The 16,694-nt window shown below is 58.2% G+C and overlaps 2 protein-coding genes across 2 annotated transcripts; both read left to right on the plus strand.

The window, feature by feature from the left end:
• Positions 1 to 1,385: 1,385 nt before the first annotated feature.
• LOC119849170 (melanoregulin-like) lies at positions 1,386 to 5,623 on the plus strand. The gene is made up of 6 exons (XM_043503553.1): positions 1,386 to 1,545; positions 1,940 to 2,098; positions 3,408 to 3,570; positions 4,420 to 4,510; positions 4,922 to 5,085; positions 5,280 to 5,623. Exons 2-6 carry the CDS (start codon positions 2,028 to 2,030, stop codon positions 5,496 to 5,498), a joined length of 708 nt encoding a protein of 235 aa, XP_043359488.1. The 5' UTR covers positions 1,386 to 1,545; positions 1,940 to 2,027; the 3' UTR covers positions 5,499 to 5,623.
• A 6,337-nt stretch (positions 5,624 to 11,960) lies between these two features.
• Positions 11,961 to 14,266, plus strand: LOC119849121 (titin-cap). The gene is made up of 3 exons (XM_038385840.2): positions 11,961 to 12,370; positions 12,504 to 12,708; positions 13,545 to 14,266. The coding sequence occupies exons 2-3, from the start codon at positions 12,560 to 12,562 to the stop codon at positions 13,963 to 13,965; spliced, it is 570 nt and encodes a 189-aa protein (XP_038241768.1). The 5' UTR covers positions 11,961 to 12,370; positions 12,504 to 12,559; the 3' UTR covers positions 13,966 to 14,266.
• The last annotated feature ends 2,428 nt before the right edge of the window (positions 14,267 to 16,694 follow it).

Genomic DNA, 16,694 nt, shown 5'->3' on the forward strand with positions numbered 1-16,694 from the left:
TAATCATATAGTAAAATGCAGAGCCTGTGTAAGCGGGGGAAATGGTCCCGCTATTGTGGGGAATTTTCCTGGCTTATACACATCCTGGGGCTACCGAAAGGATCTTGCTCCCACTCCCTTTACCCAGAGCCCTGCCTGACCTTGGGGGCTCCCCTTCGATTCTCCTGTGTGCCAGAGTCCTCATAACCCCAACAAGGCTGAGCCCAGGATTCCTGAGGGGCTCGACCCCCAACTGTGTCATGGTCACAGAACAGGGGCCAGGGTGTCCCCACTCCGGGGTGCTTTCTCTGCACTGGGCACTTCCCTGACCCACTGATCATTACATACAGTTCAAAGCAAATACAATTTATTAAACAGCAACCAAATTTTTTAAAAAAGGAAATAATGGGAAAGGTTCAAGGAAACCCGTCACCCCGCTCTGTGGCCCGGGGACGTCACAACCAGCGTCTCGGGAAGGTCAGTGTGTCCCTCCAACAGCCCAGGCCCTGGCTGTGTTGCAGGGAGGCTGTGGGCGGACGCTCGCTCTGGTGGTGGCCACACGCTCTCGGGCTCTAGGTGGCAGGACCCTTCTTCCCAGCATTGCCCCCATCCCGTTGGGGTTACGATCCCCTCCAAGTCTGGCCTGCCCAGGTGTCTTGGCTGGGGCGTCTCCCTGCACTGGGCCGGCTGCCCAGGGTCCCCCGCTCGCTTTCCCCAGCTGCTCCCTGCACCTGGCTCCGGACGGCTCCAGCACCCTGGGCTGCTTCTCTGGCTGGCGCAGCCCTGCTCCCCCACTCAGCTCGGGCCCCTGCTCTCTCCTTAGCTCAGCCCCGTCCCACAGGACGGGACCCCTGACCTCCTGACTCCCTCATTAGCCCGCCCTGTGATTCAGGCTGACCTGGAGCACTGACCTCTCCCCATTGCTCCTGGCGATTGTCAGTCTCAGGGTCCTGATTTCCCATCGACCCTTCCCCTTTCAGTACTAGGAGCTAGCAACCAAAACACCCCCGCTGAGTTGTAGTAAGGACACAGCAGCCCACTTATCCCTGTACTGTCTCTGCCGGCTCATGCCTCCGGTGGGATTCTGATCACCTGGCCCAGGCCCCCTCCAGCTGGGAGCGGGGCCCAGTTGCATCTAGGCAGAGGAAAGTTGCGCTGTGCTTTGCTCGGGTTGGTAGAGGGCATGCAAGGAATTCATCCACACACTGGCAGGCACCCAGCTTCCACTGGCCTCAGCATCCCTTTTTGCCCCAGTGCATGTCTCCAGCGGGGGGGGGTGAGGGGAATGAAGGCTGCTAACAGAGCCGTTAGCGTGACATGCCAGCACGGTGCTCCTTCACTCCTTGCTGTGCTTGGCCGTAAATGTGAGGGAGGCTCTAGCGCTGGTGATGGGGGGTTAATGTGACCGTCCCGGTGCGCGGAGAATTCCGTGTGTCACCGTGCACACTCATTCGTGCCCACAGGCTTCCACCCCACACGGGAAGGGGGATTTCTCCAGGAGCAGGTCAGTTTCCGTGGCCCAGACAGTCTTTGCTCTCTGCTGAGCCTGACTGTACCGCCCGGCCAGTAGGCGCTGAGTGACCTGTCTGCTAAAGCAACCCCTTTTCCACTGCATCTGAGCAGCTCCCCCCAAGAGGTACTAGGAGAGGGGACATCCCTGGCTTGCACCCGAATCCCCCAGCCTTCCTGGACCTGTTCGTCATGTACCTGGGCCGGACCTGGTGTGTATTTACAGCCATTACAGACCACGGGTTTGCTTTCTGCTAGGAAGCAAACAAACCGGCTTTCATTGCCCAGTAACCCCAAGCGATGCAGAGAAGAGCCTCCTTTTTAGCAAGGCTGCGTCCCCCTTGCTTAAGGCTGTGAGCCCTGGTGAAGGGGGGATCTCACATGATCAGGGCTTTTGACTTGCATTTTTCTTAGTTAGAACACACTGAACTTCTCACTCGCTCTCCTTCAGAGCCGTTTCTTCACAGGAGAAGAGTTCGTGGCCCCTTGATGAGATCTCTGCTGCTCCTCTGGGTTTGATTAATACGCACATTAGGAGAATGGATGTTTGGCACCAAATCTGCTGCTGCTCCTGTGAACAAGAAGAGCCAGAGAACAATCCACTCCTCAGGTATTTATTAATATCGGAAGGGTAGTAAGATTGGAGTCCCGTTGGGCTAGGCGCTGCATGGAGTGAGAGGTAGTCTCTTCTCTGAAGAACTGGATGCAAAAGAGAGAATTATTCGCCTCGTTTTAAAGTTGGGGAAACTGAGGCACGGAGCAAGGCCGCGACACGCGGTATGTGTGGCTGAGCTCTGAGTCCCGGTTCAGTGCTTTAAACCACGTCCGTCCTTCCCTTCTGTTTGACATCATAGTGAATTCATTGTTTGTGTCCGGTGCTACGGTAGCAGCCCTGAGAAGCGTAAGGCGTTCTCTCCCGCATGCCTGTCCTAAGCTGCTTGGCACAGCATCCCCGCACGCTGGTCAGCAGCCGCCATGTTCCACAGCGGGGCCAGCTCCATTTCTGTGCCAGGATCCTGGCCCCGAGCGTGTGTCAGAGGAACTCGGAGCCCTGGGAGAAGCAAGACATGGCAGCCATGCAGGCGTCCATACAAGGATGGAGAAAGATGTGCTCACGGCTGCAGGGCAGACGCCTCTGAACCCCGCTCTCCAATCACCTTTGCTCCTCTTTCCTCTACAGTGACAGGGGGCTGCTTTGGTGGGGGGCTGATGGGGACAGAGCGGGGCTATCCAGCCAGGCTCCACTCGAATCAGGATTTGCAGAGGGAGCGTTTCCACTGCTGCTACCACTGAGCTGGATCTCCCTCCCCTGTCAATGTCCCCAGAGCCCCCAGGCGCATTCCCCACAAAGATCTAAAGGGCATTTCAGGCCCCCCCCCTTTTTAAAAAAAAAAAAAAAAAACACCCGGCACCTGGGTCAGGAAGCCTCGGTTTGAACCTGTCTTGCTGCCCATTTTGGTACCCTCCTCCCCCCACTCACCCCTTGCCAGCAACTGTGAGATTCCTGCTGGCTCGACTGCCTCTTCCAGGTGGGGGTATGAGCTCCCTGCCCCCTTCCTGGTTACCCCCCAGGACCCTGCATTCTCCAACAGGCCACATGAATGTGTGTGAGGTTTGGGGGGGGGGGTCCTCTTCCCCTTGAGCCACTGGCTCTGGGCTGCCACTGAAGCAGGGTATTGGATGAGCCATTGTTACAAACTTAGCAGCTCCTTAGCACCCACCCGGCTTTCCTCACTCCCAGTCGTGCAGCGAGGGGCTTGGAAGGGAGGGGTCCATGAGGAAAGCTGCCCCAATGCCAAATAAAGTGGCCCCCTTTGCATGCCAGCGTCTGGCCGAGCCAGCTGGTGCTGCCTAGGGCCTGGGCGCCAGGCTGGGTGCATGCCATGCGTTGTCTCGCCCGGGCCGCTCTCCTCTCGTTGCAGTGAGATGCTCCGGTACTTCGATCAGCTGGGGAAGCGCAAACGGGCCCAGGCCACCAACCTGTGGAACGAGCCGGTGGACGACACCCATATGGAGCGCGATGACGACCGCGAGCTCTACAACCTGCTGCAGAAACGGGCCAGGCTGCGCCGCGGCTCAGAGGTCGGTGCCCCCAGCCCCCACTGGCCCCTAGGACTCCCTTGAGGGTCCCACTGTGCATGCCTAACCTCAGGGAACTTTCTTCTTCCCTGGGGCTGGAGATGTGTAGGGCTCTGAATGGGGCCCCAGGAGGCCTGGGTGCTATGCCTGGCTCTGCCAAAGGTCACAGCACCGGTCGGTGGCAAGTCCTTGCCCCGTCTGCCTCAGTTTCTCCTCCCAGCCTGTCTGCTTAACCTGGGAGCTCTTCAGGGCTGGGACTGGCAATGTTTGGGCAGCGCCCAACACAACAGGGCCCTGCTCTCACTTAGCACCTCTGGGTGCTATTGGAACATAACTCTCTTACAGGAAGGGGATGAGTAAATGGCCGTGTCAGACCAATGGGAGCGCCCAGCTGGGCTGGATGGGATCTCACCCCAGCTGGCACATCTACCAGGCACTGAAGTGCTCTAGGCTGCTCTCATGCTGGGCTCTCAGAGCCTTCACAACAGAGCTGCACTGTATCAGTGGGGAAACTGAGGCACAGTGAGTCTGGCACTTGGCCACGATCACATAGTAATTAGAATCCAGGCCAGCTGCCTCCCAGCCTCCGCTCTTCTAAACCACTGGCACCCACTCCCTTCCCAGAGCCAGGAATAGAACCCAGGAGTCCTGGCTCCTGGTCCGCCCCCTGCTCCCCAAAGCAGCACTGTCCTGTGAAACTCCCAGTCAGTCTCCAAGGCCGGGCTGGGACCGTGGCTGTGGACCGATCAATGTTGCTGGTGCACGGCCGCCATGAGTGGATAGAGAAGGGAAGAAGGGGAGAGTGGGTGCCTTGTGGTTTCCAGGGCCTGACCCCCAGTCCCTCTCCTGTAGGGCTACCGACGCCTGAGCTTCGAAATCAGCGCCCACCGTCAAATCCGCCGCGAGGTGAAGGACCGATGGAGGCAGATCCTAGAGGTCCTGGGTACGGCATCCCCTTCCCTGCTGGTGGAGAGGGGCAGGGGGCACGCTTTGCCCACTGCGCCTGACCCTGCCTTGCAGCCTTAGCCAGGGCTGGGCTGGGACCTCTCGAGGCAGTGCAGCTGAGGGGTTTGTTCAGTGGGACACAGGGTCCAGCACGTGCCGTCGGACCCAGAGAGCAGGACTGACCCTGCCTCCTCTGAGCCTCACCCCCATGCGGGGAGTGTTAATGAGCCTGGCGATGGCAATGACGCTAGCCCCTCAGAACAGGCTTCTGCCCCGGGGCTGGAGGAATAACTCCTCTGGCGCCTGGTAGCAGTAGTAGGTTCTTATCCCCTCGAAGAGAGAAGCCCCGCACAGCTCTAGCGAGGGCGAGCATGGGCTCACAGGCCTCTCTCCTCCCACCCCTGGGCAGGGTTCAGCGGCGAGGCCGACAGCTTGCTCGACATCACCTCCACAGCCTCCTACAGCTCCCTGCGCCAACCCCTGCAGGCCCGCCAGCTCCTTGCCGCCCTGGCCGAGCAGACCAGCCTCTTCGACCGCCACTGCAGCCTCCCCGAGCGCTACCTCTTCGTCCTGGTGTGTGGGGCGGGGGGGCAGCTGGCAGGGGTCCCCTTCTCCCCTGTGTCTGCAATCCCTCCATGAGGGATGATGGGTAATTGCTGCTCCCCCAAAAGGGGGAGGTGGGTCCCTCCCTCTGATCATAGCCCCTTGCTTGCCCCTGACCTTGTGCCCCTCCCCATCCCAGCCTGGCTGTGTCTCTCCCTCCCCAGGACCGGCTGCTCGTCCTGGACGCGGGCGATGACTTCCTCTCCGCTGCCCGGCACTACTACCCCCTGGAGGCCGAGGAGGGGCCCCCCAGCGAGGAGGAGCCCCCCAGCCAGGAGGCCATGCTGGTGACGCTGAGCCTGGTGCCCCAAGGAGGGGAGGAAGAGGAGGAGGAGGCTACAGTGATGGATGAAGGGTCCCTGTTGGTCAAGTTGATAGAGTGAGGCCTGCCCTCGGGACAGCCGGGCTGCTGACTCTTGGCTGAGAGCTGCCTGTTTGTTTATTTCAGCCTGTGTGTGTGTGTGTGTGTGTGTGTGTGCACGCGCGTGCACATACAGTGCCTAGCATGGGAGGGAGGGGGCCTGAAACTGTGTGTTGGGGGGGGGGTATGTACAGTGCCTGGCACGGGAGGGAAGGGCCTGATCTCTGACGAGTGCCTCTGGCCCTTACCCCGACGATAAGGAACGACTCGCTAGAGCCTGTCTGCCGGGGATGAAGACGGTGCCATTCCCCTGCCCCCGCCGCCCAGCACGTGGCCACAGAGGGGCAGCTGGGGCTGGCATTGCTGCTGTAGGGTTGGATCATGTGTCACCCCCAAGCTGGGGGATTTAGGAGGCGTCTCTTTGTGCTAGTTCAAAGCCCCCCCCCACACCCTTTGGCTTTGGCAGGGGGCCCGTGAAGCAGTTAACAAGTCTCTGGTTATGTTGTTTACCCGACCCCTGGCTGTCCGTCTTCCTCCCTTTGCTGCCCGTGCGCCCAAGCGAGGCTCCAGCAGAGAGACAGGTGCTCCCTGGAGCTTTGCGTGGGGAGCCAGTGGGGGGGGGGACATGAAGAGCACCTGGGGGTGGGGAAGAGGAATTGGGCCAGATTGCCTTCGAGGCTCGTCTAGTTCAGCGGCAGGGAAGGGAGTGGGCGCTGGCGGCCAGCTGGCCAGTCCAAAGGGCAAGCACACAGCGTTCCCGGCCTGGGGAAAGGTCAGCTATGCTCTATGCGCCAGGCTGGGATTAGTGGCCGCCTGACAGGGCCGGGTTCCAGCCTCTGGGGCGCAAAGGGACCGGGGCAGCTTTGCTGCCTGTCGGGGCATCTGTGGCATCAAGAGGAGACGAGCGAGGCGGAGGCTGGGGTCAGGACAGGCCATCTTCCCCTCGGCAAAGGGGTCTCCCCGATCTTAGGTGTAATGGTGTGACTTCTGCCCCGACCCTGGTGCTTCTGCCCCCCTTCCCCGGTGCAGAGTCTGTGACTCCGTGTGACCGGGCCAAGCCACCCTAGCTGTGCCTGGTGCTACCCCCCGCTGTGTAGCCTGGGAGGGAAATGGGTATTACATGCAGAAGGGACTCTTACAACCCCTTGATTGGGCACAGGGATTACAGCTCCAGCTTCCGGAGTCATGGGCTGAGAGTTTGGCTTTAAAAAAAGAAAAAAAGAAAACATATTGCTAGTCCTCAAGGATGCAAAGAAAAGTTTGAAAATGTGACCCTGGGGTGGGGAGGAATATCACCGCTGTCTGCCTGAGTCTGCAGAGAGCCTAAAACAACAGGGCCAAGAGGGGTGAAATTGGCCCATTCATCTTAACACTGACAGCTGCCGTCACCCCCTGAAAGTGGGACTATGGGGCACAAGGTGGGTTAAGTCTGGTGCCCCATATTGCCTTGGTTTAGCTATGGTGGTGGTTGAGATGTTAGTACTCACAGCTGTGGCCCCTGGGCTGTGGGGGTGGGGTGGATGGGGCCAGGACTAGTGCTTTGGGGTAGCCCTTAGCCAGCAGGAATGGCAGCCATGTGGCTATCTGAGCCCCTAGAGCATGAGCCATTGGTGTGTTAGCTGACACCCTTGGGCTGGGAAAGGGATTTCTCTGCGCAAAGCCATCAGGGTCCTGCTTTCCCGGCACTGACAAGCTGCTTAATCCCATCAGGCGTGGAGGGGGGGTGCATAGCTGAGATCCCCCACCCCATGCCATCAAACGTGAGAGGTAACAGGACTTTGTGAGGGCCCAGCAGGAATGGGCCAACCAGTGTTACCAGGCCTTCAGGCAAGGCATGGTGCTCTTCTATTCTGGGAGTGGGAAAATCAGCCGGTGGGCCAAGCCCGCGGTGCACTGCAACTGGGTTCTGCTGCCCCAGTCAGAGCAGATTCTGTAAGCAAACCAGCAACACCTGCTCTGCCCTGCCCCCACTTTCCCCTACTGCCCCCCAGCATGGACAGCCCCTGCACCCCCCTGCGCTGGGTTAGCTGTTTGAGCCCAAAGTGCCACGGTTCAGCTGTGATCTGCGAGGAGAGGATTGAAACCCACCCCCCCCACACACACTAATCACAGTGGCCTCTATGTTGGTCGGGGGTCAGGAATGCGACTGGGCAAGGGGCAGAGCGCACCGTGGCTAATCTGTGACCCCAGGCATTGCCTCGCTGTTTCGGGCCGCACTGGGGCCAGATGCTCCCCGGGTCAGGTGCGGTTGTTAACTGAGGGCCGGGCATTCCTAGCTAATCCCAGCGGTTCTGCTGGCCCCTCCCCAGGGCAGCCGAGTGTCAGGCTGCTGGGAAGGAGGCCAACTCCATTCACCAACCTCGCTGGAGTGCGGGGCCCAACGGGGCCATTAGCAGGCCTGTCACTAAAACACCGCCACGGGGGACAGAGCAGACTGGTTGACAAGAAGAAAAGGAGGACTTGTGGCACCTTAGACTAACAAATTTATTTGAGCATAAGCTTTCGTGAGCTACAGCTCACTTCATCGGATGCATTCAGAGGGACACTTGTGGATGTCCTCAGAAGTTCATATGTACTGAGTGAAAAACGCAGTGTCAGTCAGAACCCTTGTTTTTAACTTTGTTTTTATGCAATTAAAAAATAAAGCCCTATGTATGTGCTCACTCTGTATGAGAAATATTCAAGTCACGGAGTCAGAAATGTAAAAGACTACAGCATACCGTGAAAGTGTTATGTAATCTCAAATCTGGTCATAAACTAAAGTTGATTTCTTCCTGGCGAATGGTGTCTGAATTCTGCCACAAAGACAGCCTGGGTCAGGTTTGAAGTCAATTAGGTCTGTCCTGGGTCGTGCTCGTCCTCTGGTGTGATCACGTTCTTCTCAAACAAGCAAAGGAATTCTCACATCTTGCAGATGATGAACAAGACCACTGTAGACACTTCAGGACTACATGTGAACGCCTCCTTTAATTCCTTGGCAGCACCTAGAACTTCTTCATATCCTTTGCAATTTCTCTTCCTTAGTAGTGCTTTAAGTCAGTGGCGTAGCTAGGCGTGGAAATTTGGGTGGGCATTTTGGGTGGAGGGGCAATGACTGTGCCAGCTCAGCTTCTCCCCTGATGCCACGCCCTCTTCCTAGCCCTGGTGCCCCCTGACATGGCTCCACCTGCCAAGCTAGGCACGCACATGGGGCAGCTCAGAACTTGGCAAGGCAGAGCTGCCGGAGTATAGCTTTCTGGAGGGTTGGCGCAGAGCTCCGTCCTGGATTTCAGATGCTTCGGGCCACTGTGGCAGCACCACACCCCTGCTCAGATCTGGGTGGCCTGGATGCTAAGTGGGCGGACCATGGCCCACCTGTGACTACGGCCCTGCTTTAAGTACAGCCATTTCCATTTTCACCTGCTCAATCCCTAATCCAAGCACGTCAATCAAAGCACACAGAGATTCAAGACTCAAGAAGTCTGGAGCGCAGGTGGAGTACATTGCTGACAAGTTTTTGTGTGACTTGGTGTTCTCAGAAAAAAAAACTCCTTTGCAATTCACCACTATGTTCATCAGTCAGTTCATGGTGCATCTGGCGCCACGGAGGCTCACCGACACTTTGACATCCTGGTAAGTGCTTAGCAACTATGAAATCTTAGCCCTTTTGGTAGCACATCTTAATGTTCATCTTTCAAAACAGGGTCATGGATGAAATTGCTGAGGAAAAACCCGTCACTTATTCATAGGCAAGTGTGATCAATTCACTCCTTTCGCAAGGTGCATTTGTTCCTTTTGAAGGGCATTGTTCACAGGAGCAAACACTCAAAACCATTCTTTTAAGCTCAGCTAAGAACAAGAATGTGGATGATTCTGAAACATCCAACAGCCTTCTTGCGTCAACGGACAAGTCGCCATATCCATCCACAAAGTTTGACAGAAGACCCTGAATCTCTTCCAAATTATTGGGGATTATTTCCAAGCCATCTTGTTTCTGTGAGTCTTTGCAGGTGCTGGCTTTGTACGGCATACTCCCGTCATGCCTGCGGAAAAATTCAGCTAGAGACTTACAATTTGAGAACATAGCTGGCCCTGCTGAGTTCTTCTCACAGAGGAGTGAGCACCCAATGTAATCGGTGATTCAAGCAGTGCATGTCAGGTATTTGCTTGTTTAGTTTCCCATGTAAAAGTATTTGTACACCGCCTGACATAAGGTTGGCGCCATCAAAGCAAAATCAAATGTTTTTAGGGTCAAGACCCAGTTCATGGAGGTCTTCCAACATTTGTTATGTAATAGCTTAAGCAGTGAGGCCATGCAATTGGGCTACTCCCACAAGGACTTTGCCACCAACAGCGTAGCATAAACCAGTGGATAAATTTTCTACAGTCACAGCATCCCTTGTTGTGTCATATTTTAGGACATCACCGTTTTTCTGAATATCTTCAACAGTATCTTTCAAAACCATCTTCATAATATCAATGTTATCATTCTGAATTTCAGCAGTGTGTGAAATTGTTTGCGTTGTTCGGAATGGTTTGTCGCACACCCTTGACTTCTGGATCGTGTCCCGCAATAAACTTAAGTAGCTTGATGACAATTCCTGATGAATTGTTCGGAGTAAGATCTATCACTGCAACCTGCATAACTTTTGCCAAGGCTTTTAAATACAACCTGTTTCTTTCCATTTGTGAGGGTGACACCAAAGCAGCCATTGTGGCACCTGAAAAAGGAAGCTGTGATCAAATAAATATAAAACTCAAATTCATAACTGCGGAATGTTCTCAAGCAAACGAACACACGGAAATAATAAAATCAGAACATTTTTTGTATGCTGGATCTTGCAATCAAGTTGTGGAGCTTTCCTCAAGCGCAAGCATTGAAAGTTTGTAGATGCTGATGAAGAGCCAGTTTTCAAAAGGCTGGTTTGTTTTTTTTGTCCTCTTAGCCTGGTCACTCATAGATAAAATTTTGTCCTTTAGTAGTTTCCCACAATTAGGGTTTTATTTTCACTTTCAAGTTGTTTCAGTGTTTTCCTATTAATTAAAGTTAATTAATTAACCAGTGTCTGTTCCTAGGGTGTACAATGCTATTTGGAGCTAGTCCTGGTCCACTGGGGAGGCATCCCTCCTGGTCCCTGATTGCTTCTTCTCCCTGTATTAGTGGAGTTTAGCAGCACAAATTATGAGCACTTTTATATACACAAATACATAAATTCATAATTCAGGGTTTGTAACCAGATCTTATAATGACTCTCAGGTTTAGAACAGGACAAGCTTTCATAAGCAATCTTGCTTGACATCTATTTACTACACAATAACATTGTATACAAAATACAACCAGTTGATTCAACTGCATATTCTTTGAGGTTCTTTGTTCTCCCCGTGGGGTGTCACAGGAATGTCGACATAGCAAAAAATTACCTGTAGCTTCTCTTTTCCTTGCTGCAATTCCATCAGCTGCTGCAGTCAAGGGGGCTAAGCAGCTTTCAGGCTTGATGAAACCTTTGCCTCGCAAAGGTTCATTTTTCCAATTGCAATATCCAGATGTGATTAAAAAAAACCGTACCAGCTCCCATTCCACCAGCATTGTCGGGGCATGCATCCAATAGAGCAGGCAAACAAAAGACCTTTCCAGCGTATTCCAACCTGGGCTGGGTTCAGGGGCCACTTCTCCCTAAAGCAACGCTGTGCTCTCCAATATGGGGTTGAGGAAAATCCAGTTCTGGTTGAGCTGGTTTGTGAGTTCCAAGATCCGATGGCATCGACGAACCTGTGTTCGGTATTCTTGTCTGACGTGGCTGGGGAGCTTGGTCGAGTCTTTTTATGAGAAGGACGCATGACAAATGGATTCATTTTGAGAGCTAGCTGTAGCCCTGTTCTACGAGGGGCCTGGGTCTGTCGGGCCACATGGCGTTGCCCTGGTGTAGGGTGTAGGAGCATTAGGAGGGCAGATAAGCTGCTGGATCTACGCAATGTGCCGGTGGCCAAGCTTCGGTCTTGTGGGGAATTTGGGAGGAAGGCAACCTGGCTTCCCGTGGGCCCGGCCATCACCAGAGCTCTGGCAATGGGTGGGAGATTTCAATTTCTGGCTCTGCTGAGTGGCCGGTCCTACTGCCCTGCAGGCAGGGGAGAGATGGATCTTCTCGTCCCTGGGGCGAATTCAGAGCTGGGGGTACTGCCAGCCCTCATGGGGGGTTTGTAGAGTTGGGCTTTCTTCCCCTCAAGGACAAAGGTCTTTCAGCCAGGCTCTGAGCCTGCATCCCTGGCCTACCCCACAACTCCCAGCACAAGAGGCTTGATCTCCACTTTAGAGGGGAGTGACTAGGGTGAAGGAAAGCAAAGCCATGTAGAAACAGGGCTCCCCAGCCCACAGTCTCTGGGCGAGGGGGGTACACCCAGCCCTGGCGCCCGGCACTCCAGGAGCCCCCCAGGACTCTGCAGTAGCATTGCAGTGGCAGGACAGGCAGCTAGGGTTTGGTCTGGGCTCCAGGGGAGTGTTCCCGTTCTGGTCATCCCCGGCACGCCCCAGGAGCAGCATTCTCCTCGCTCTGCGGCCAGAAGGAACAGTCCCTGCTCCCCTCCGCGCCAGCAGGCAGGGGCTGGTCGCAGCACAGAGCCCGGAGTCCCCCCCGCCTTGGAGGCTTTGACAGCGGCCTGCTTCCCAGGGTCGCACCTCTTCTGAAAGGCAGTCAGGACCAGCCCTCGGCTGCTGGCACTGTGACGGCTCTGTGGGCCTAAGCCTGCGATCGCTCACTGGAGCAAACTTGGAGTAAGAAACGAGCGTGGGGTGATTTCCAAGGGGGCAGTGCCCCTTCCGCCACTCAAATACGGGCCTTGTTAATCTCAGCCTGGAGCATTGGCCCTGGGAGTATTCCTCCTACGGATCCGATGGCTCACACACACACACACACACACGTGCACAGAGAGAGAGGGCATGACTGAGCAGCACGCGCGTGCACACACAGTGCCAGCAACACCTCCCAAAATAGCACTGGGAAGGCTATTTAACCCCTGGCCCACGCCAGGCAGCTGAGTACCTAGGGCTCAGACACACACACACAGCCGGGCTCACGCCCCCCAGGCCAGGCGTCCCACAGGGCAAGGATGTTGGGCAAGCGCATGGTGCTGCACAGCGCGGGGGTGCTGTCGGCGGCCGAGCTGGGCTGCCTGGTGAAGGAGGAGGACGTGGTGCGGCACGAATCCTTCACAGCCGAATGGAGGGACCTGTCACTCTCCACCAGGCCCAAGGAGGGGTGAGTGTGGGGCGCAAGCACCCCTGGCAGCGGGACAGGGCATTGGGCTCCTTGTGGCCCCATCCTTGGGCGAGTGGAGCCCTGGGAGTTTCCGTGGAGGGGCAGCCGGGGGGCCCTGGAGCAAACAGGACCCCTGCCCTGGCCCCTCCTCCGTGCCCAGCCAGCCTGGGGCAGAGGGGTCGCAGCCCCTGGGCATAGCGGTGCCCCTTACCTCTGCAGCCCCAGCCCAAGCCCATCCCCCTGCGCCTGCCCCTTGCACCGTCCAGGACAGAGACAGACCCAGCTCTGGGGCAGCGCCCCCAGCCCCCAGCCCTGGGTACAGCGTCTGACTGGGCGCATGGGGTGGAGCAAGGTCCCCTCTGCCCCCCCCCCCCAGCCCCGGGTACAGCTTCTGACTGGACGCAGGGGATGGGGGCTGGGGTGGAGCAAGGCCCCCTCTGTCCCCCCCAGCCCGGGGTACAGCTTCTGACTGGGCACAGGGGGTGGGGGCTAGGGTGGAGCGTGGCCCCCTCTGTCCCCCCCCCAGCCCGGGGTACAGCTTCTGACTGGGCACAGGGTGGGGGATGGGGTGGAGCGTGGCCCCCTCTGTGCCCCCCAAGCCCCCTGCCCCCGGGCCTGCAGGGCAGCTCCCCTAGCGCAGGCGTCTATGGAGCTCAGGGCAGAAGGGACCCCAGATTCTCTCGCTGCCCCGTGGCCCCAGGAGTCGCAGCCCCCCAGCCTCAGGGGGCGGGTTGGGTCCTTGGGCTTGTCTGGGCTCCCTGCTCCCAGGAGGTGATGGGGGGGCTGCCGGGGGCTGCTCCCCGGGTCCCTAACGTTCCGCCTCCCCCCGCCCCCAGCTGCTCCCTGCGGGAGGTGGATGATCGGCGCAAGGAGACGTACTGGCAGCAGCAGGAGACGCGCTTCGTGGTGCAGCGATCGCCCGGGCTCATCATGCGGCTGGGCCGGCTGGGCGAGCCCCTGGCCTGCTACCTCCTGCCCTACCAGCGGGCACTGACCCTGCCCCTCTTCGTGCCGGCCGACCTGAGCGCCAAGGCCGAGCGGGGAGCCACCCCGCCCCAGCTGCGCCATATGATGGACTTCGAGACGGCCCTGGCCGGGGGCGCCCCGCCCAACGGGCAGTGCCGGGACAAGAAGGCCGTGTCGGAGATCACCAAGGAGCTGCCCCCCGTCGTCCAGCCCAGCCGGCCTGACTTTGGCAAGGGGGAATTCCCCCGCTCCCTGTCCCGCTCCCTGTCCCAGGAGGCGCAGAGGGGCTGAGGGGCCGGGGCACGGACCTGCCCATAGGGCTCTGCGTTCCCAGCTCACAGCTCCCCCTGCATGAGAAATACCCATGGTGAGCTGGGCAACGCGGGGTTACGGTAGAGGGCCCCATCCCAGGGCCAAAGCCATCCCGGGTGTAAACTCAGCGAGATTACGCCATGGCTGCATGTGGTTTTTTGAGTTAGGCTGTGAGCGCTGTGGGGCAGGGCCCGTCAGTTCGTACAGCACCATGCATGCTGATGGTGCTGCAATCAGAACGCTGTCTCTTTAAAAACAACCTTCTCGCCTGGGCTGTCAATCAGCTGTCACAGCAGCTGATGAGCTTCGGATCTAACAGCAGGGGGGGGGGTGTGAGTGTGGGCTAGTGGTTAGAGCAGACAGGAGCTGGGAGCCAGGACTCCTGGGTTCTATTCCCAGCTCTGGGAGAGGAGTGGGGGCTAGTGGTTAGAGCAGACAGGACCTGGGAGCCAGGACTCCTGGGTTCTATTCCCAGCTCTGGGAGAGGAGTGGGGGCTAGTGGTTAGAGCAGAAAGGACCTGGGAGCCAGGACTCCTGGGTTCTATTCCCAGCTCTGGGAGAGGAGTGGGGGCTAGTGGTTAGAGCAGACAGGAGCTGGGGGCCAGAACTCCTGGGTTCTATTCCCAGCTCCGGGAGAGGAGTGGGGGCTAGTGGTTAGAGCAGACAGAACCTAGGAGTCCTGGCTCCCAGCTCCTATTCCCAGCTCTCAGAGGGGAATGTGGGCTAGTGGTTAATGCAACTGACTGTGAGTCAAGAAGCTGGATCATGTCCCTAGCCCGAGGAGGAAAAGTGATTAAGTGGAGATGCGGCAGACCCGAGAGGCTGCAGTTGCTGGCATGGGGAAGCGCAAGGCGATGCTCAGCTGGCCGGCGCGCAGGGTGAGGATTGGTGCGTGAGGGCGGCGAGCGGCTCCCTGCAGATGTCAGGACAGGGGTGACCTCGGGAGCTCATTCGCAGCCTGAATCCCCTGGGCTGATATTCCGGGGTGAGGAATTCCCTGTCAGCGTCCCCATGTTTTTCGGTCCGCAGCTGTTACTGTGGCGCTCGGTGTATGAGTCTGTCTGGGTAATAAACGGAGGAAAGGTGGCACGACTCTCTCCTTCCATTCGCCGTGGTAGCCGTCCTGGCATGGGGGAGCCCGGGGGACGGGCCAGAGCTGGGGCCCCAGGCCGGCACGGTTCACTGCTGACTCTCTACACACAGCTGCAGCCAGCAGACAAAGGCGGGGCGGGGGGGTTTTGCAATCGGGGCACCAGCGCTTCCCTTGGCATCTGCTCCTGCCCCCTCCCACTGCTGGGGCTTGGCACAAGCGAGCCCCACTCCCCCCCCCCCCCGCCCCCAGGTCAGCCTCCCAGCTGAGAAAGAAGCCGTGACGCTGACCCTGGCTATTTTCCGAGTGGGGTCTGTTCATTCTCACCACATGGCCCCCTCCTCGCTCAGAGGAGGTCATGTACACCATGCAGGCACCCGCCTGAGTCGGGAGGCCCAGCCCACAGCCCCCTGCCCGGCTCCCAGGAAGCCCCTGGCACCCCAGACTTGGCGAACAAGACAGAGAGCAAACCCAAAGACTGACCACTTGCCCGCGAAGACGGTGAACGGGTAAGACTGTATCACCACTGGTGACGCCTGCTGCCATAACGCCACCACCCCACCCGTCAGCCCCTTTGCTGCCAGCTGCATGGCTACAGCACATGCCAGGCACCTGGCTAACACCCCCCCCACACACACCCCCCAGCAGACCGGTGAAGCCTCAGGACCTTTGGTTCCCCAGGGCCCAGGCCTTTGCCAGCTGAGCTCAGAGAGATGCTGCAGTGAGTTGCCAAGGGCGGGGGGAGAGGGGCTTAGCTCTGCTTGGCAGGCTGCACCCTGGGGTGGCACCGGCATACAGCTGGGTGCACTCTGCAGGTGCCAATGATGACACCAACACAAGGGGGGCCCACCTGTAGCTAAACAGGGGACTGGGCAGCAGGACTCCTGGGCCCTAATTCCACCCTGCCCCTACAGCACTGGCTCTGGCTTGCCCCTCGAGAGCTGGCCTCCATCCATACAGCGCTAATATTAGTCCCCCTTTGGCCCCCTGTGCCCCTGACAGGCAGCTTGCCTCTCCCCCCCACCCCGGCTGGGGTGCAGGGCAGGGGGTCCAGGCCATGCTCCCTCCCCAGAGAGCCTGCCAATTTTGGGGATCAGGGCAGCCTGGCAGGCAGCTTCCGCTTGAAGACGGGCCCCCTGGTGCCCAGGAGATAGACGGATGCCACCGCTAGGAGTAGTTTGCTGCCTTTTGAGGGGGGGAAGCATCACTGTCCCCCTCCCCTGGGTGACACACGACCAGCTCCCAGGGAAAGCCATGCCAGGTGCCCCCTCTCCCCCCTCTTGCAGAGGTTAAAGAGCCTCTGGCCAAACCTCCAGTCCTCCCGCACCGCCCCCCGCCCCCCCACAAACCTGGCTGTGCCAAGGACAGAAGCTGTTTATGGCCTTGTTAAAGTTCTGCTCCCAGGCCAGGAGCAGGTGGCAGCTGACAGGGCCAGGGGGGCGAGGGACACAGACCCTTGCTTTGCCCTGAGGCTGCTGGGCACTGGGGCCAGCTCACACCTGGCATGAGCTTGGGCGGCTCCCAGGGTTAGCACTTGGGTAACGCTCAGCACGTGGGTCGCCCAGGGCTGGCACAGCAGGAGGTGGGTCGGGATGAGGGGCAAGGGCAGGGCTGCGAG

This window comes from Dermochelys coriacea, chromosome 27 (genome assembly GCF_009764565.3).
Source record: "Dermochelys coriacea isolate rDerCor1 chromosome 27, rDerCor1.pri.v4, whole genome shotgun sequence".
Classification (NCBI taxonomy): domain Eukaryota; kingdom Metazoa; phylum Chordata; order Testudines; family Dermochelyidae; genus Dermochelys; species Dermochelys coriacea.